The sequence below is a fragment of the Zootoca vivipara genome, chromosome 16 (assembly GCF_963506605.1).
Source record: "Zootoca vivipara chromosome 16, rZooViv1.1, whole genome shotgun sequence".
NCBI lineage: Eukaryota > Metazoa > Chordata > Lepidosauria > Squamata > Lacertidae > Zootoca > Zootoca vivipara.
In genome coordinates, this window is record NC_083291.1 from 39,394,933 (window position 1) to 39,415,381 (window position 20,449).

General features: G+C 43.8%; 1 protein-coding gene across 2 annotated transcripts in view; it reads right to left on the minus strand.

The window, feature by feature from the left end:
- The window catches only part of ARHGAP4 (Rho GTPase activating protein 4), a 65,929-nt gene that overhangs the window by 3,572 nt on the left and 41,908 nt on the right, over positions 1-20,449 (minus strand). The window contains exons 13-21 of one of the 2 annotated variants that reach the window (XM_035140828.2): positions 17,800-17,860; positions 17,566-17,643; positions 15,332-15,466; positions 13,965-14,070; positions 13,622-13,852; positions 13,357-13,433; positions 12,633-12,786; positions 957-1,043; positions 621-776 (exon numbers count right to left, since the gene is read on the minus strand). In XM_035140828.2, the coding sequence (XP_034996719.2) occupies positions 621-776; positions 957-1,043; positions 12,633-12,786; positions 13,357-13,433; positions 13,622-13,852; positions 13,965-14,070; positions 15,332-15,466; positions 17,566-17,643; positions 17,800-17,860 (1,085 nt within the window). Of the gene's footprint in view, positions 1-620; positions 777-956; positions 1,044-12,632; positions 12,787-13,356; positions 13,434-13,621; positions 13,853-13,964; positions 14,071-15,331; positions 15,467-17,565; positions 17,644-17,799; positions 17,861-20,449 lie in introns of those variants that run through there. The other variant, XR_004694080.2, reaches the window with a different exon arrangement.

Sequence of the window (20,449 nt, forward strand, 5' to 3'; positions counted from 1 at the left end):
CTTTATTACAAAGCATGAACTTGTGGTAGCTCCTAAGGTGCACCGAACACTCATATACGCTTCTGGTGGCTAAGCAGCTGGCATCCCCAGCTCCCAAGCTGTTGAGCAGAATGGTGACCACGTCTCCACCCAAATTTAGGTACCCTTCCCTGACGGAATGTGTGCAAACAGCCTGCAGCTTCTCCTACATGGATGTTGCCACTATGCCTGCCTCTTCGAGCCCCTCCTGGTCCTTGGAGAAAGCAGGGAAGAGGACGAAGGGGACTGGGGATTCCACCACCCACCTCTCTCAGGAACTGTCTCTTCCTTTGCTCCTGGCGTGCTCTGCACTTCCTCCCCTGACTCCGGCTGCTCAGCCTATTCCCCTTCCTCCAGCCCTGGCTGAGCCCTTCCCCTGCCCCTGCTACACACTCCTCAGAGCCCTGCTAGTCTCTGACATCTGATAATACAAGAGTCATAGAATTGTAGAGTTGGAAGGTCCAGCCCCCTGCAATGCAGGAATCTCAACAAGATCATACCTGGAGAGATTGCCATCCTACCCCTGCCATCCATCTAACGTACATTTGCAACCACGGGGAATTCCACCCACCTACCAATGCTTTCGTCTTCCTTGCTCTCACCTTTCCGTTGGGTGAAAGGTCCTGGAGTGGGCAGGCTGCAGGAGGGGGAAGGACAGGCGGCCCCCGTCCATGAAAGGCGACGCCAGCTTGCGGATGGGGCTGCTCCCTCCACCACGCTGGCGACCCCCACCACCCGCATCCGAATTCATCCGCAGCCTGGGAAAGAGAGAGAAAGAACATCTGCTTATAACACGGATCCAGTCCCAAGGTGCCCAGGCACAGCCATCTCTGGGGTGGAATGCAACCGTTTCCTACAGGTGCCGTCATCCTCCACCACGCAGCGCTGAGATGCTGCCACTTCCTGGGAAGAGGTCTGTCTGCCACACCTTCTCCTACCTGCTGGCGGGTTCAGGGAGCGGCTCATCCAGAGAGGATCCCGTGTCAATCTCTAACCTGGAACTCCGGGGGCTAGATTGTTTCTCGCTGCCAGGGTAAGCGACAGGGGGAAATAGAAACTTGTTAAAAAAAGCCGGTGGGAGGAATTTTCCTCCCGAGCTAGCCTAAGGTGCTTCCCCACAAGTCACCTTTCTAGAGGCCCTCAGAGCATGGCCACAGTGAGAAGCTGCAAACACTAACTTTGCTTAGCCCACCCATGAGGAATAGGGAGTCCTGAATTAACTATTCAGCACAGAGGGGCATCTACCCAGCACTTCCACTGCTGTAAGGATCCCACCTCTTTTCCCTTTTCTTTTTTTAAAACAAACTTCTGACACGCCATACACATCATATATTTAAAGCCCATTACTTCCTGGAAAGAATCCTGGGAACTGTAGTTTACCCTGCCAACAGCCACAATTCCCAATAGCCTTAACAAACTACAGTTCCCACGAATTTTTGGAGGAAATTGTGCACTTTCCATGTATGTTGTGTATGCACCCTAAGTCTCTAGTCCTCATTATGGCACATAAAGCTTGGAAATAAAAAGTCACTATATAGGAGCATCATGGGGCATCTGTTTCCAGTATCTTTATGACTCTCTGTTGCCCATTAGTTCTAAATATCCATGAACTTTCCTCCTGAATCTTGGTCTACACACGCAGTTGAGTGCTGGTCCTTACCTTCTAAGCCCCACATGGCTTGAGACCTGGAAACTTGAGGGATCACCTTCTCACATCAAGCAGCCTCAGAGGTTATGTATCAGGTAAACCCACCAAGGGCTACTGAGGAGAGCATCTTTTTCATAGCGGCATCTCACTGGTGGAATTCTCTCACCAGGGAGGCTCGCCTGGTGCCTACACTCATATATTTCTATATCAAACCCCTTTATGCTTTTACCAGGCTTTTAACCTCCAATGTATTTCTCCTCCTTGCTCCCTGGGCCACAAACATATCAAGCACTGCTTTTCAGTGTTTCTATTAGTTGATCTACCCAGGAAATTTATGATTTAAGAGCAGTATACTTTTTAAATAAATAGAGGCAGCACAGGGCCGGCCCTACTGCGCAGGCTGGGTGGCGCAGGGCATCACAGCGCCGGCCCCCAGAGAAACGGGGCGAGAGGGCGCCAGAGAGATCGCGCTGTGCCTGCCCGCCCGCCCACCGCTGGGAAACGGGGCGGGAGGGCGCCGGAGAGATCCGGTGCACCACGGCGCCAGGGGCGCTTAAGACGGCCCTGAGGCAGCAGAATAAGGGCCCTAGAGTCCCAAGGTGGTAGACTTGATTGTGTTACTTCAGGCTGCAAATGGAGGAACTTGCTTTTTAAAAAACATTCTCTCACATAAAAGAACTCCATGCATGGTAAAATATCAGGAAAGCAGGGAGAAAAGTTCTAGCTCAGCCTTCTGTGTTAGTTTTCTTTCTTTCTTCTTCTTCTTCTTCTTCTGCTTCTTCTTCTTCATGTCATTTCCCATCCCACCCACAGCCTGAACCAATGCAGCCCAATTGCCACCTAAGGACTCTATGACCTCATGCTACTGCGTGCCTAGACCAGGCCTGGCACAGCACCATCAAACAACATCACAGCTCTTCAGCAATGTAAAAAGCTGCTTCTTGGAACAAGGCCAAAAGTTTCCTTAAAGAGACAGGCATATTTTAACTCACAACTGCACTTGTGGGTTCTGGGCAAAATGCAGAACTCCAATGAAACAGAGAGGAGAATGCAACCCGGCTCCCACTCGCCCGCAAAGTAATCTGGCTCAGGAAATCCATATCAGCCTTAATCAGTCTGAGGGAAGCCACAGACCCTTTTCCACCCCCCAGAGGCTGCGGATATCGGTCAGTGGTAAACGTGGCGTGTCTTGTAAACAGCTCCTTTCTGTTCTGCAGCTGAGCCCAGGCATGGCTTCACTGCTGCAGGGGATGCCCTGCGGAGTCCCGCTTAGATGACTCATACACTTTGCGCCACTTCTCATCCCACAAGTGACCCACAGGAACCTGTGGTCCAGCATATTAGCTAGTGACTGGCAGCCTGCTTCTGTGGCTTCAGCCATTCTTTTTTTCTTTTCCAAATAATATTTATTGATTTTCAAACATTTCAAAATACAAAAATTCACAAAAATAGAAACAAAGAGCAAAAAGAGAAAAAAATGGCAATATAACATAAACAAAAGAGAAAAAGAAGGGGGGGAACGTATCAATTCTTACATTAACTTGACATTGTAGACTTCCTTGATTCCCCCCACACTGGGTCCATTTTAAAATCTAAATTAAGCAATTTTCCTTTATCATCTTAAATCATTCTAATGTAATTTTTCCATTATCTCACAACCAATTCTAATCTACACAGAGAAAAAAAACATCAACTATCCTCAACCTATAATTCATTAATTAATCCAAATCTAAATTTATTTTCCCATCCATCTCTAATTCTTCCTTTAGCCTCACAATTTATACCCCAATTTCCCCCCCATACATTCAAATACTATTTCTTCTATCATAATAACCTTTAACCACATTTATCTAATTCTATCCCCCTTCCCCTGGACTCCGGTTCTCCCAGATGCATCAACCAGCTCCATAAAACGTTCCAGTTTTGGACCATCTTAATCAATCAGAAAATAACCTCCTCCTCACCCTATTTCCACTCTTCACCCTATTTCCACTCTACTCCTCACCCTATTTCCACTCTTTTGCCACCTATCCACCACTCTCCCTTCTTTGTCCCCTGCTGCCCCCCAATTTTCTAACTGTAGCACAATACCATCCAGCTATGTTTCCACTTTTCAGCCCTATCTCAATTTTTATTCCACTTGAGCTCAGGCCCCAGCTTGGATCCTGCCCTCCCTCTCTCACTGGGAGGACATTATTCCATGCTGGTTCTTTTTTGAGGACTCCTTGAATCAAACATAAGTCTTGTTCCCCCTCTCCCACTGGGGGAACAATATTCCATACATCTTCCTCCTCTTTTTTAAGTTCAATTATATTGTCCAGGACTGATGGATCTTCTTCCTCTTCTGTAAAGTCATTTACATTGTCCGCTTGTTCATCTTGCTTCTCTTCATTCTCTAGTGAAACCAATCCACCTTCACTTTCCACACAGATCTGTCTTATTTTGCGAATCTGTATATTATTCTGCCGCAATTCATCTCTCACATCCAAAATCAATTCCAAAAGTTTTTGAAAGTCCACAAAGTCCAAAGAGCCAGATGATGTTGTGTCTACTGACATCCTGCTCATCTCAAATTCCATGGGAACTGCACAGATTTACAATGCAGGAAGTGGCACTGCTCATATTTCCAAACCTCAGAAACAAAGTTTACCTCCGATCTGGTTATCAACTCTCATTTTTAATTCTTGTTCATATTTTAAAAATCTTATGTCCATTTCTGAAAAGAGCATTATCAAACTTCTTGTACACAGCCTTATATTTGCGCTCTCTTCAAAGTTAAGAGTTCTCTCACTTCCGGAACGGCGCTCTGGAGACCGGGTGGAGGTTTGCGCTCCCGTTTCATGAGGCAGACCTTCTACTGGGGAAAATCAACGGGGCGACTTGGCGTAAGTCACCCCGACCTCAGGGGGGAATCCTGAGGGCAAAAGCCCACGGCAGAGCAAAGAAGGGGTTTTTCTGAGCATTCCTTAGCCCCCAGCGGAGGCAAAGGAGGAGCGGAGAACTCCAGCGCTAAAGGGCAGACAACACTCCCCAGTAGCGACGCCCCAGAAACCCGACGAGAGAGCGTCGCGCTCTCCAGAGAATAACCGCTAAAAACAGGACGTCTTCCCCCCGAAAGACCGGATTAATTTGAAACAAAACCCCGATAAGAAGCGCAAAGGGGATAAGGGGAAAGACGGGAGCAAACGCGGCGTGTTAAGCGGGAAAAAAAAGCGATAAGGAAAAGGGGACCGCGCTAAGGCACAGCTACAGCCTGTTTATAAACTTACAAGGAATTTTAACTCTTAACATCAAAAGGTCTCAAAAAGAGCGTGCATAAACTAATTAAACTAATTAAAGCAGAAAAGAGACTAGATACCTTTAAGAGCTGATTACAATATCGCCATTCCTGCCGGAACTTGTAAAAGACAAAGGCAGGAAGAGGCAGCGAAGAGGCAACTAGAAACAACGTGTGAGAGAGGAGCTCAGACAAAGAGGTGCAGCAACCTAAACAGCGACGCATGTGGTCAAGAGAGGAACAACAGTCCTGTTAAAGGGAAAGAAGCTGAGGACAGAGAGAAATAGAGACCCCCACCGCCACCTGCAGGATAAAAAATAACTGCAGGGGTAATTTAAAAAGCTCATAAAAGCCCACAAAACAGCTCTTTTTTCAAAACAGCCCGCATTCTCTTTTTGAAAAGGTCTCTAAATTGTAACTGCAATCCAAGTGAATGGGTGTCTAGACAACTAAATTAAGGGAACTCCCGCGAGTAATAACAGCGCCATATTAAACAGTGAAAAAAGCTGAATACTAAGATCAGATAAATGGGCTCCAGGAAAAACAACACTGCAAGTGGTTCAAATTCAACTCAAAACCAACTTCGCAGAACATCAATAATAGAAGGAGAAAACAATACAGATATGAAGGATTTAATAACTATAATGGAAAGAATGGAAAAAAATCTAGGCGACAAGATAATGAACTTGGATGGAAATATTAAAACAATTGATGGCAAGATGGAAAGCATGGGAGCAAAAATTGAAAAAAATTCTAATCTGATTGTTGAGCTTGCCAGTCAAATGAACCAACAAATGGCCAAATATAAAGAACTAGAATCAACAATGCAAGAAATTCAAACTCAAGCCCAGAGGCAAGAGGAAGCAATTAAAAAAACCCAACAAGACCAAAGAGAGCTGAAAAGATTTCAAGAGAAAAACAAAGAGGAGATTGATAAATTAAGAAGGACTCAAGAGGAGACGTATGATGCCCTGGCGATGTTGGAAATGAAACAAAAGGAGATGACTCTCCGTATAAAAGGGGTGAAGGAGACACCAAATGAGGAGTTAACAACTAAATTGACGAAAGACATTGCAGCTTGGCTTGGGGTCGAGGAAGAAGACCTGGCTCTGGACATTGAAAAAGTACATAGAATAAGACCTAATAAGCAGCAAACCAAGAAAGGGCCGGGCGATTGCCTAATCTTTTTGAATTCGAGATTGCTAAGGGATAAATTACTACAAAAAGGCAGGACTGATCCATTGACAGTAGAAGGAGCTTGTGTAGAGATAATGAAAGAAATTCCGACCCGCTTCTTGAAAAAGAGAGACAATTATAAGTTCATGACATCGGCGTTGAAGAAAAGCAATATTAGGTTTAAATGGGAGTTCCCTGAAGGTTTGACATTTACCTATAGAGACAGAAGGCGCACCTTTAGATCGGTGGAGGATACAAAGAGCTTCTGGAGGAAATATTGGGAGGAATTAGGCGGAGACAAACTAACAGACTGAAACACCCCAGAGACCATAGGAAAAGGAACTTTTTTTTTTCTCTCTGTTGTATGATTTTTGAGTGTTAACATTCCTGTTTAAATTTCTTTTGTTTTGCGTATATACTTTAATTTTACAGGTCTTCACAGTAAAGAAATAGTAGAGAATAGCGTGAGAGCTAATTTTAGATAGAAGGAGCGTCCTAATTGAATAAAGTAATGGAGATTAAATGTATCTCATGGAATGTAAATGGAATGAATGGAAAGTATAAAAGGAATAAGATAGAGGGGGTTTTGAAGAAGAGTAAATGGGATGTAATATGCTTACAGGAAACCCATATAGTTAAAAATCATGTAAGAGTCTTAAAGAATAGGAGATTAGGAACAGATTTTGTTGCGGCTGGGGCTGAAAAAAAAAGAGGAATAGTTTTGTATGTTAATCCCATACTGAACCCCCAAGAGCTTTTTCAAGATGAGGAGGGAAGGATACTAGGTGTTGAGATTCAGACGAAAGTGGGAAGAATAATTATAATTGGGATTTATGCCCCCAATAACAGGAAAGATGAATTTTTTAGAAGAGTAGAGGAAAGAATGTGGGAATATACAGGAGAAAATCTGATTCTAATGGGGGATATGAATGGAGTAATATCAACAGAGAAAGATAGAACACAAAGAGATAGAAAAGGAGACTCAGGTAAACTACCTTTGTCCTTTTTTCAATTAACCGAGAACTTCGACCTCTATGATACTTGGAGAACTAAAAACCCTACGGTGAAGGACATCACCCACTACTCTGAAGCAAAAAAGTCTGGAGGGAGAATAGACTCCATATGGGCAACTAAGGCATTAATGCTACATTTAGAGAAGGCGGAAATACTGAATAGGTCAATATCAGATCATAATCCGGTGATAATCAAAATGAAGTTTCAAAATAAAACAAAAGGAAGGTGGAGATTTAACGATGAGGTATGGAGGGATGAACAGAGAGTAATAAGAGCAAAAGAGACCCTGAAAGAGTTTTTTGAAATAAATGAAAAACAGACGAAAGATCAGAAATTAGTTTGGGAAACAAGTAAAGCCTTCATGAGGGGATATGGGATCCAACAAATGGGGAGAATCAAAAAGGAAAAGGGGAAGGATATAATGGGAATAAATAAGCAGATAAGAGAGAAAGAGAAAGAGTTGATAGAAAGCCCCCAAAATGAAGATCTGCTGCATCAGATAAAGAGACTACAAGCACATCTATCAGATTTACTGAACATTGAGGTACAGAATAAAATTTTATGGACAAAACAAAGATACTTCGAATACGCAAACAAACCTGGCAGAATGCTAGCCTGGCTGAATAAAGAACAACAAGCCAGTAGGATAATAAATAAAATTGTAGATGGAAATAAAGAAATTACGGAGCCAAGTCAAATTAAAAATTGCTTTATAAATTATTATAAAAAGTTATATAAAGAGGAAAAGATGGATGAGAAAGAAATACAAAAATTTGTAACAAATAATAATCTACCCGAAATTAGGGAATCAGAATATAAGCACCTTAATGAAGAGATTCAGGAAGAAGAAATAAGGATTGCGATAAAGAAATTGAAGGAAGGGAGATCACCAGGGCCAGACGGGATTTCGGCCAACTATTATAAAAATTTGGAGGAAGTTATAGTACCAAAGCTAAAAATAATCATGAATGAGGCTCTAGAGAAAGGGGAAATACCCGATTCTTGGCAGGAGGCACTGATTACTTTAATACCGAAAAAAGGTGCGGATATGAGTCTAGTAAAGAACTATAGACCGATATCCCTACTAAATATAGATTATAAGATTTTTACCGGGATTCTGGCAAGTAGGCTGAAAAAATTATTGGAGAGGATAATAGGAAGAGAACAGGCCGGTTTCCTGCCAGGGAGACAAATTAAGGACAACATTAGAATAATTATTGATTTAATGGAGTATCTAGAAATGAATCCCAGTAAAAGAACTGCAATGTTGTTGGTCGACGCAGAAAAAGCGTTCGACAGCGTTTCATGGAGTTTCCTCCATGGAACTTGTGAAAGCTTACAATTAGGTCCAAAGTTTTTGAACGGAATTAAAGCAATATATAAAAAACAAAAAGCAAAGCTACTGATAAATAACGAAGTTACGGAGGAATTTAGTATAGAAAGAGGGACCAGGCAGGGGTGTCCCCTCTCACCCCTCCTGTTCATTATGACACTGGAAACTCTACTAAAAATGTTGAAAGAAGATAAGGAAATTGGGGGAATAAAAATGGGTAAATATTGTTATAAAGTTAGAGCTTTCGCCGACGACTTAGTCGTACTAACAGAAACACCAGAAATAGGCATATTAAAAACATTGGAAGACATGAAAAAATTTGGGGAGGTGTCCGGATTTAAATTAAATAAAGACAAATCAAAAATGATAACTAAAAATATGACCGAAAAAGAAAAAGAAGAACTGGCAAAACTCACAGAGATAAAAATAGAAAATAAAGTGAATTATTTAGGGATATGGATTACAAATAAAAACACAAACCTTTTTAAAGATAATTATGTAAAGAAATGGCGAGAAATTAAAAATAGTTTTGAGAAATGGAAACATATGAATCTTTCCATCTGGGGGAAAGTTTCCATGATAAAAATGATAGCCCTACCCAAGATCCTTTTTTTGTTTCAAAATATACCGATAATAATTGGAACTAAATACTTGAAGGACTGGCAGAAAGATTTGGCGGATTTTATATGGCAGGGCAAGAAGGCGAGGATGAAAATGGAGACGCTAACTAGCCCGAAAGAAGCTGGAGGTTTTGCATTACCGGACCTGAAAAGGTACTTTGAAGCGGCCTGTTGGACTTGGCTGAGGGAGTGGTGTGTCTTAAAAACAACTGACACCCTGGAGTTGGAAGGGTATAACAAAATTTACGGCTGGCATGGCTATATGATGTATGATAAGAGCAAAAACCACAAAGGATTTAAAAATCATACGATTAGGAGAGCATTATCAGAAGTGTGGGAAAGAACAAGAGAAAGAATAATAGGAAGAACACCATGGTGGCTGTCGCCGCTGGAAGCGAATGCAACCCTAAATTGCTACAAAAAAGAAAACTGGCTGACATACAGGGAAATAACTGAAATTGTAAATGGGGATATTATTCTGAAAAGTTATGAGGAATTGAAAGATAAAGGTGTATCATGGTTGGAATATTTCCAAATTAAGGCAACATTCGAAAAAGACAAAAGCACTAGGGGGTTTGAAAATAAGTCAACACGATTTGAAAAAGAAATTTTGAATAGTAAGGAAAAATTACTTTCCAAAATGTATAGACTCTTAGAAGAATCAGAAACAAATTATGAAGTGAAAAGCAAAAATATGTGCAAATGGGAACAAGATATTGGATACGAAATAGGCATAGACGATTGGAAGAAGTTTTGGAAAAACAGTATAAAGTTCACATCTTGTTACTCCTTAAGAGAGAACTTTATGAAACTCCACCACAGATGGTACTTGGGACCGGACAGGCTTGCAAAAATGAACAAGAACACGAGCAACAAATGTTGGAGGTGCCAAAGTGCGGTCGGCTCCCTGTTTCATATGTGGTGGACATGCCCAGACGTGCAAAAATATTGGGACATGATACATACCGAAATCCAAAAGTTAATAAAAATAGCATTTTCTAAAAAAGCAGAATCTTATCTTCTGGGCATCATAAGTAGTGAAATACCATATGACAGAACCAATATATTTCTATATGCGACGACAGCCGCCAGAATGTTACTTGCTAAATATTGGAAAGGTACCCTTATACCAACAAAAGGGGAATGGGTAAACAAACTATGTGAATATCTGGAGTTGGCGAAACTCACAGATACAATACGACAAAAACCAAAAAATAGGATTAAAAAACAATGGGAATGTTTAAATGACTATTTAACGAAAACAGACAAGGGGACAAAAACATGGTTATGTTTGGAATAACCTTGTAAGGATGAGTAGTGTTTATACAGTATACATTGTTAGACAGATTTAAAGGTAAAATGTTTATTGAAATATCTTTAACAGGTGGATGAAAATGTAACAAGAAATACTGTGCTGAAAGCGGTGGAAGCACTATACCCTCGAGATGATCTTTTTCAAGTAGACCTTTATATAATTTTTTTTTCTTCTTCTTTTCTCCCCTCTTCTTCCCCCCTTCCCCTCTTACCCTTATTCCGTTTATTTCTTGTTCTCTCCTTCCCCCCCCTTTTTTTTTCTCTCTCGTGCATTTATTTTTATCTTGTATTTTTTCTTCTTTTGGTATTTGCTTACTTTATCCCTCCCTATGGTTCTATATCACTCTTTCTACTCACACCTCACCTCTTCCTCTCTCTCTTTTACTTTTCTTTTCTCTCCTGATATTACATAATTTCGATACTCAAAAAATGTACAAGAATGCTTTTGGACCGATTTGAAGATGTAATGTATTGTTTTATCAACTTTTCAAATAAAAATCTTTTTAAAAATAAAAAAAATAAAAAAAAAGTTAAGAGTTCTCAGCCTCAAAGAGGTAAACAAATTCCTTCCTATTGTGATGTCATAATGGCGGCTGGCTGATCCCTCCAGGGACCCAACTCCAGTTCCTGGGGGGCTTTCCCCAGTCCAAGTTTAAAAATTTACAGGGATTTTAATGTAATCAATCCTTCTCGCCTTTACCCTGCCTCAGGGGGAAGGTTTTAAGTCCAATCCTTGGAAGTTATTAAATTCCTGTCCTGTCAAACTCTCCGGCTGCAGGCAAGTTAACTGCATCACCGTTCTCTCAATGGGGAGATCGACTTCCTGTTTAAATCTCCTCCCATGGCCAATTCTTTTCAGTTGAATTTTTTTCCTTAAATTTCTTTCTGTTACTCACGGTGTCCAATGTCTTCAAATCCTTTAAAAAACAAAAATCCACCACTCCTCCGCTGCCGGCTCGGAGCTTCGATCTGTGAGGGTAGCGGTATACTTGAAAATGGCGCCCACGACTCTGACTCCGCTCTCTCTCGGGGCTCTTAAAAAGAGCTTACCGGGGAGCAGAGGTGTCACTTTGAAGCGCAGCCGAGCTCTCACGCCACCAGAAAGCTCAATCTGGGATTCTTTTGGGGGGCCGCATTGCTCTCGCAGTTCCTCCCCTCCCTCACAGCGCCAGGAATCTCGGAGCTTGAGGATTCCTCGCCAATCAGTGCTGGCGGCAGACTGGTAGTCGGCTTCAGCCGTTCTTTGTCAAAAGCAGTAAAAAGAGCCACCTCAGCAAATGAAAGTGTTTCCCTTCAAAAAGAGGAAAGCATTTACAAGGTGTCACAACTACCGGTAGTTGCCTGGAACAATGAGGTGCTGTATATAGTAGGATAGCCCCAAAGAAACGACAAAGACGAAGGCCATGGTTGTAGGACAGTTGATGGTGTCAGAGGTTTCCATAAACTTCTTTTGGCAAACCCGCCCCCCACGGGGGGGGGGAGATGAACCCTTTCTTCCAAATAAGACAAGTGAATTGCAGTTGCTGGAGGGCATCAACAACAGCCCAAGAGTGGAGACACTCAGACATTCAGACAGGATGCCATTCATGCAATTAGCAAGTGGCTTTTTATAAAGTAAATTGCAGTCAAAAGGGAGAGGAACCCAGATCAAGAATGTGGCATATTAGGCGGTGGGGGGCAGGGATATAGCTTTAGCTCTTTGTCCCCAACCACATCCCTAACCTCGACCAGGCCCCACATGGCTGCTATTGGCTTTTGAGAAAGAGCTCCTTCCTCCCTTGCGTTCCCAGTGTCAAGGAACATAGGGGAGCTGCCTTTTAATGAATCAGACTAATAGTCCACCTTAGTCAGTATTATCTACATGGACTGACAACCACTGTCTAGATTACAGACAGGGTTCTCTTCTGGCTGGGACCTGGAGAGACCAGGGATCAAACCATGTTCTTTCTGCAGGTGATATGAACTGGGGCTACAGTGGGAATGAAGAAACGAAGAGTTAGGGACCCACTGGCACTCAACCCAGGGGGTGTCCTCATCCAGTGCTTTGAATGTGCTTTGGTTGGTTAGCAGAGAGGACTTCGGGAAAACTTCATCCCCATTGACCTTGATACTTCCACTACTATAGCTAATTTCATTCAACCTAGCTTTACAGTTTAGGAGTAAGTAACTCTCTTCACACGAGCCAATTGCCATTCTCTTCCCCAGGTCTTCCCTTCAAGGTGTGCCACTCACCTGTCAGGCAGGACAATGGGAGGCACTAGTCCCCGGTTGCTGCCACGCTCACCTCGCCGCCAGCCAACTGGGCCCACTCGCTGTGGCATAAAGCGCTCCTCATGTTGAACCGCGGAAACAGAGCGAGGCACAGTCTCGGACTGGGAGTCACACTCTGGGAGGGCAAGAAGGCACAAGACCAGAAGTTGGACATGTTCTCAATTTGGGCCTGGGCAAGAGGTTTCTGCACATCCCAAAAGGAAACATTGTGGCTTAAACGTAGAACTGAGGGCTCTTCCCAAGGATCTTTCCCACCTCAGGGTAGTTGTCAATTACTTGTGACAGATGCCAAGGCAAAGCCTGAGCTAGACTATGACCCCAGAGAATTCTTGGTGACAAAGCAGATCTAGCCAGTTCTAGTATTTGCGTGTCCATAAAAAACGAGGGGGCATCCATAACACATTATTAAACAGGAGGTCAAATATTATTTCAAGTGGCTTCTGAAATGGCCATTGGAATAATGTATACTGTAGGGGTGCTCACCTAATATTATTGTTATAACTTGGAGATGGGCTGGTCACTATATGTATCGCTCCTCTCTGTGGGTGTATTTGTGACCCAGGCCATGTCCTTCCAGTAGTGCTGCCTTCAGTAACTGGGGTGGTGGGCATTTTTGGTTCTACCACATGGGCTGCAATCTGGGGCATATGGTAACCCCAGCTGCACATATTTTGCCACCACTCACCATCTTCACTAGCTGGTGTTTCAGGGGTCCCCTCCGTCTCAGGCTCCTCTGCTGTGGCTTCCAGTGGCAACACATCACTGTCAGCAAGAAGGAGGGAAATAAATGAGTGAGACAGTTACCATTTCCTTGCAGGGGTCTTTCCAGTGGGACAGAGGAATGAGCCATTCCCAGCTGTGCTGAACCACATGCAAATTTCACACACACACAACCCCTCACTGCTCCTTTGGCTCATAGCACCCACCCTCTCCCCATCGCCCCTTCATACCAGTACTCCTCCTCAGCCAGGGCCATGACCTTCTCATACTGGGGGCCGGGCAGTTGGCTGGTCCCAGGGAAGATGGCTTCGTGATGCATGATCAGGCACTTAACCACCTCGTTGATGTGGGGCTGCACCGACACGGCATCCTGGCCTGCAGGGACCGTCACCAAGGTAGGGCCAAAGCACACAGCTAGGTTGTGGGGATCCATCATGTTCTCATCGCTATAGTGAGACAAGCTGAGGGAGGAAGAAGAAGGTGTGTGTTACAGGGGAGGGGCCCTCCTAGCCCCAGGAAGCACTCTCTCTCTCTCGCTGTCTCCACCTGGCCACCCAGCATCTAGATACTCACTGGTTGAGGAAAGCAAAGAGGTACCGCAGGACCACCAACACAGCAGGTGGGAGCTGGGAAAGGAGAGCCCGGAGGTGGGAGATACGCTCGGCTGAAGATTCGAGTTCTGAGAAGAGACCATCAGAGGTGGCAGCATTTATCGGACTTGGATTCACATAAACACATGCACAAAGAAAGAGGCCATGAGGTCCCGCATTTGAGTTTGGATTTGTAAGTTGCTGAGCAAACAAACACACAGCTGAAGTCTCCAGGTCTTGGTCTGCCTCCTCTTGCTTCTTGGTGTATTATTTGTGCTTTAACCTTCAGAAGTATCTGAAATGTTCTCATGATTAAGTCATGCCATTGTTCCAGCAGCTGAGACCTAGAGACTTTTCCATTCTGCCCAACAGAGAGTCTCCAAGAACAGAGCAACAGTGGCCTAATACGAATGGACAGAATGTATTTACAACATATGTAATGTCAAACAAGACTAGAATATATAATATAATTCACATGAAAACAATTCCAATAGGTCTCTGGAAGTCCCTGTTGATATGAATGGAACCAAATGGCAAAAAGTCATTCAATAAGAAACAAGCTGAAAAGCTTTGTATTGCAAAGTTCCAAAGTAGTTAAGTAGTCAGCGAACTTGTCGTATTCCAAAGTTCCATAGTAACTGAAGTATTCAGTGAACTAGTCAGACAGTGTTTCCGGAATGTTGCACTGTTTCGTGAGAACATTCAGTGCAGAAACAGAAAATTGATGTATTTCATAAACTGTAAAAAATTAGAGGTACAATGTCCTATATCTACTTAACAATATGAAAACAAAATATACAATAAAGTACAATCGCTGAATACATACCACATCCATCATATGGGTAAATACAACAAGTTCGCTGACTACTTAACTACTTTGGAACTTTGCAATACAAAGCTTTTCAGCTTGCTTCTTTTTGAATAACTTTTTGCCATTTGGTTCCATTCATATCAACAGGGACTTCCAGAAACCTATTGGAATTGTTTTCATGTGAATTATATTATATATTCTAGTCTTGTTTGACATTACATATGTTGTAAATACATTCTGTCCGTTCGTATTTGGCCACATATTGCTCTGTTCTTGGTTTCACTTCAGTGTTTGCAACACAGGGGTTTGGTTTGTTTCTTACAACTGAGAGTCTCAGCAGCTCAAAAGTCCCTCCTCTTTCCCCTCACTTCCGTTTGTCATTTCTGTACAGCACTGTCAACATTTGGAACCATAAGCTGTACTAGGATCAAGTACGTGTGTGCCATAATGTCAACCCCATGTACACTAGTTACTATAGGCACTATATATCAACAAACAAGAATCATAAAACGGGTCTGCACATCTGCGCACAAACTTACGGGCTGTTGCCAGCAGCTCAGGGACAATGTCACTAGGAAAGAGTGGCTTCTCCAATCCCCGAAAATACAGTTTCAGCACTCCAGCTACTGAATCCAAGTCATGCTGCAGGTAGCCATCTGCCAGTGGGTCCTCACCTGGTGGAGAGGGAGCAGTCATTACAGCAATCCCTTTCTTAACCTTATCACATGGTCTCTCATGAACCCAAAGATCTTTCTCCCATCTTTTTACTGTGGCCTTCAGTGGCCGATGATACAGTGAGTTCCAGAAACATTGCTATGGTCTAGTTTTATATGTTTAGGCTGTTCTGAATTATTATTACGTTTGCACTTTTTAAAGTAATATTTTGAAGTTTTAAATGACTCTAATTTATATTTTATTATGTCGTAGCGTAATTTTGTGAGTACAATTTTTTTCTCTTGAAGAGCGGGATATAAATCTGTTCACTGATCACCTTTGAACCGCTGTGTTGCAGGAGCAAAAGCATTTCGACTCAGGAGAGTGTCTTTATTTAGGGAAGCTTTTAATGTTTAATAAATTATTGTATTTTAATACTTCTGTTGGAAGCCGCCCAGAGTGGCTGGGGAAACCCAGCCAGATGGGCGGGGTATGAATAAATTATTATTGTTATTGTTATTATTTACAATCCCTCCTCCTCAGCCATTAAACTTGGACGAATTAGCCTCTCCCACTAACCTACCTCAAAGGGCTGTTGTGAGCATAAAGGAGGAAATAATTGTGCATGGAAATTGTATTGAGATTCCTTTTGGGTATGATATTTAAAAAGAGAATGCTATAGAAGCAATAAATACATAATTGTGTCACAGATTTGGAGAGAAAGGTGGGTGTCTTTCAGAGGAAATCATTCTAGAGGAAGGGCGCTAGATCAGTGGGTGGAACCCAGGCTTCAGAGGCCCATACATGCAAGTTCAACTGCTCGAATTTTCAAACAGGGCTGGGAAAGATCCCAGGCTGTTTGAATTCCTGGAGAGCCCCTGCCAGTCAATGTTGACAATGGGGGGCTAGATGGACCAACAGTCGGACTTGCTATGAGGTAACTTCTTGCATTACCTCTAGCCTAGAATCACCTCCCACTAATAATCCCATGTCTCTGCAGGAAAGCTATGGTGCAAACTTACTGTTAGCCACCCAGAGAACCTTAGCAATTGGGCAGCATATAAATACTGTAAACAAAATAAATCAATATCTAGGCAATGAAGGAAAGGCTTCCTTGCACATGCTCCATGTTGTTGTTTAGTCGTGTCCGACTCTTCATTACCCCCATGGACCAGAGCATGCCAGGCACTCCTGTCTTCCACTGCCTCCCGCAGTTTGGTCAAACTCATTTTGGTGGCTTCGAGAACACTGTCCAACCATCTCATCCTCTATCGTCCCCTTCTCCTAGTGCCCTCAATCTTTCCCAACATCAGGGTCTTTTCCAAGGATTCTTCTCTTCTCATGAGGTGGCCAAAGTATTGGAGCCTCAGCTTCAGGATCTGTCCTTCCAGTGAGCACTCGGGGCTGATTTCCTTAAGAATGGATAGGTTTGATCTTCTTGCAGTCCATGGGACTCTCAAGAGTCTCCTCTAGCACCACAATTCAAAAGCATCAATTCTTCAGCAATCAGCCTTCATATGCTTCATATGCTCCTTCCAGAGCCAGCACACTGACTTCACTGCTTCGCTCTTCCCCTGCACATCAGCTACGCCTTCCTCCCTTGGCGCAACATCCTTCCAAGTCCTTTCTCCCCTGACTCCTGGCTCCTGTACATCCCCTGATCAATATTTTGTGCCCCATGGGAAACTGTGACCCCCACCACCACCACCACTGCCCTTTCTCCACCTTCTGGCAAACTCTAAGGCTCATCAAATTTGCCCTCCTCTCTCTCTCTCTGCTACACACTTTATCACCTTCCATGGTGGCCCCCCACTTGCAGAAGTCTCTCCCCAGGGAGGCTCGCCTGGGGCCTTCATTACATACGGTATCTTTAGGCACCAGGCCAAAACATTTCCCTTCCGCCAGGTGTTTGGCTGATTAATTCTACAGCTTTTTAAATGTGCTTGGGGAAGTGGGGTTATTGGTTTGTTTTTGTCTTTCTTTTATTACGCATTTTGTATTCTCATTTTGTATTTTTTTTTTATTTTTTTTTGTGAACCACCCTGGAATCTTCAGGTGAAGGGCAGTATACAAACTAGATGAAGGAGGAGAAGAAAGAAGGAGAAGAAGCCTCACTCACCTTTCTCAAAGGCATTCCGGATCTCTGATACCTGTGCTTGGGACCCTGGCACTCGAAAAATACCTTCATGCTGGAGCCCTGGGGAGGAGAAGAAGACACATTTTTCAGCAAGGAAATTTCCCCTTACTGCTGGGATCCACTCACTGCTGTGCACAAGTTGGAGATCCCTTTGAAAGTCTTGTCCAAATCCCCAAAGGAAAGCATTTGCTAGGAGGGGAGAGGGGTTCAGCTTACCATGGAGATTGATGAAGCGGATGCAGCTCTCCACGACAAGGGGCACAGCCTGGCCTGAGCTCTGGAATTACGAAAAGGAAAGGAAAATGTCACAGAGCAGCTTCATCACAGAACAACCAGGACTGTGTGGATGGCTCCCTTTCCGCAGGAGCCCATCAAAAGCATAGAGCATAATTTTGGGTGCAGAATTCAGCTTCCTGATAATCCCAGCTTTCTTGATTGTGAATATACTTATTTACTGTATTAATACAGTAATTACATCTATTTTCTCCCTTGGTCAGTATAGTGTGGAAGGGACATTGCCAGTTCAGAGTTTATCTTAGCCTTGGAGTCATTCCTTGGCCTTAGGCTAACCACTCTCCATTCTCAGCCCCCCATCCTCAAGATGGGAAGAGGAATGCTGACCTACTTTACAGGGCTGTTGTTAGAATTACTAGGATAAGAGATAAGAAATGAAATAATGAAAATGCTATATATATGATTATTACTATTGTGAGTATTCTTCTTCTTCTTCTTCTTCTTTATTTCCATAGTGTTCAAGCCCTAACTCTGTTTCCCAGACATGCAAATGCACAAGGTGATCTCTCACCTTCAGCTCTATAAAAAGCAAGGGATCTCTCACTCTGTCTTATATATATATATATATATATATATATATATATATATAGAGAGAGAGAGAGAGAGAGAGAGAGAGAGAGAGAGAGAGAGAGAGAGAGAGAGAGAGAGTCTACCAGCTAGTGCAGTGTAGAATCAGACTGCTGGGAAGACCTGGGTTCAAATCCCTCCCCCTGCCCTGCAATGATGCTTGGTGGATTGCCATGGGCCAGTTGCCGTCTCTCAACCTAAGCTGCCTTACAGTGTTGCTGTGAAGGCAAAGTGGAAAGCGGAGGAAAGAGAGAAGAGCCCCCATGTGCAATACCCTCAGTTTCCTGACGAAAGGGTGGGATTTAAATGCAAATCAGATTCCTAGTGGCTGGGGCTGGTCTTCAGTGCCTTATGGAGCTCCTCACCTCCCCAAGGTTAGCAAGACCAGAATGAATTGTGCACAATTTCCCTTCACCTTCATGACTTCTGCAGGCCAAATAAATTGGTTCTATTTATAGCAGGGTGTTTTTTTTCAGAGCAGTATATACACAGCTCTGACCATGTCCCACCTAGGAAAATGGCTCCACCCTGTCCAGAATATTATTATATAGCTCCAGGTTATAAATACATCCCCACTCCTATTATTGTTATTGTTACTGTTGTTATGCACCCTACAACAATGAAGAAGCGACTCTTGCAGACGTGCAAAAAATAAATGCTAAGCAGGCATAAGTGGAATCTCTCATTTACATGTCATTCCCCTGCACTGCAAATGACTCTTCAGTTGCAGAGTAGAGAGACCTCTGAATAATGAGGAAGAGCCTTTCCAGTCATGTCAAACTCAGGCTTATTGACACAGACAAAGCAAATACCGTAACAGTGTTAAGGCCTAGAAATTCCACTAGATGGTGCCAGAGTGAATGCAATTGTCCCTCTAAGGCAGGGGTGATCTGGAGAGCACAACCATGGCTTCCTTGCCAAGACAGGATGTCAAACATTAACTTCCCTCAGTCCTGTCAGGCCGCTTAGGGGTTTCCAAACTCGACCACCATGAGGGATAGGAAGCTGGTCCCCTTTTTTTATTTTTCACAAGAATAGGCCATGGGGCTGATACACTATTGTCTGTTCTTTGCATGTGAGATTAAATATTGTTTGCAGGTGTACATGGGGGGGGGGGCTACGCATTCAAAGAGCCCCAGAGCTGCCCTGCTGTGTGTCTTGCTCCCCTCTTCCTGGTAATGTCTGTGTGAAGAGATGCCCTCACGCTGTGCACTTCTATCCCTGCAGTGATGTCACACATGTCACACATTGTACATGCTCTCTCAAGCTCACTTCCGTGGGAATGACTGCTTTAGCTATCAAAAATGAGAAGTGGAGCTTAGGTGATTTCCCTAAGCCATTCTGGGGGCTCGGGAAAATGCCCCTGACCGTCCTGGCCAGCCTCTCCCACCTGACAAAAGCTTTCCCCACTGCCGCAACCTGAAGCACAATCTCCTCCTTCCATTTCAGTCAGAGGATTGAAAGGGGCCATCACACTCAGGGTAACATGTGGCTGCAACATGCAGTCGCTATTAATCACAAGCGCAGTCCGAGAGCTCCCTGTTACAAGTAAACAAAGAACGACAACAAAAGGAGACTGGGAGCAGCACGTGCAAAAACACACAAGCAGGGAGGCTTGCCACACACATGCACCCACGGGGATGCAGCTTCACACACCTCGGTGTGCAAAGCATGCACACATGCAAACGCAGCACTTCATATTCCCACAGACACTTGTGCACATGTTACACACAACCAATATGTGCAAACTCTCTTCACAAAAACTAGTGAAGCATCCTCTCCGTGCCTGTCGCGTTGCTGGTCCCATCTGCTCTTCCCGCCCACCCCTGCCCTGCCCTGCCCTGCCTGCCCACCCCAGTCGTGTACCTGCTTCCGTGTCTGCAGCCTCCTCCTCCTTGGGGCAGCACAGACAGGAGAGACAGAGTCAGCAAGCACATTACAAGCAGAGGGAGCAGCGGGTGCAACTGGGAAGGGCCAGAGGCAAAAGCAGGGCCAGGGAGGCAGA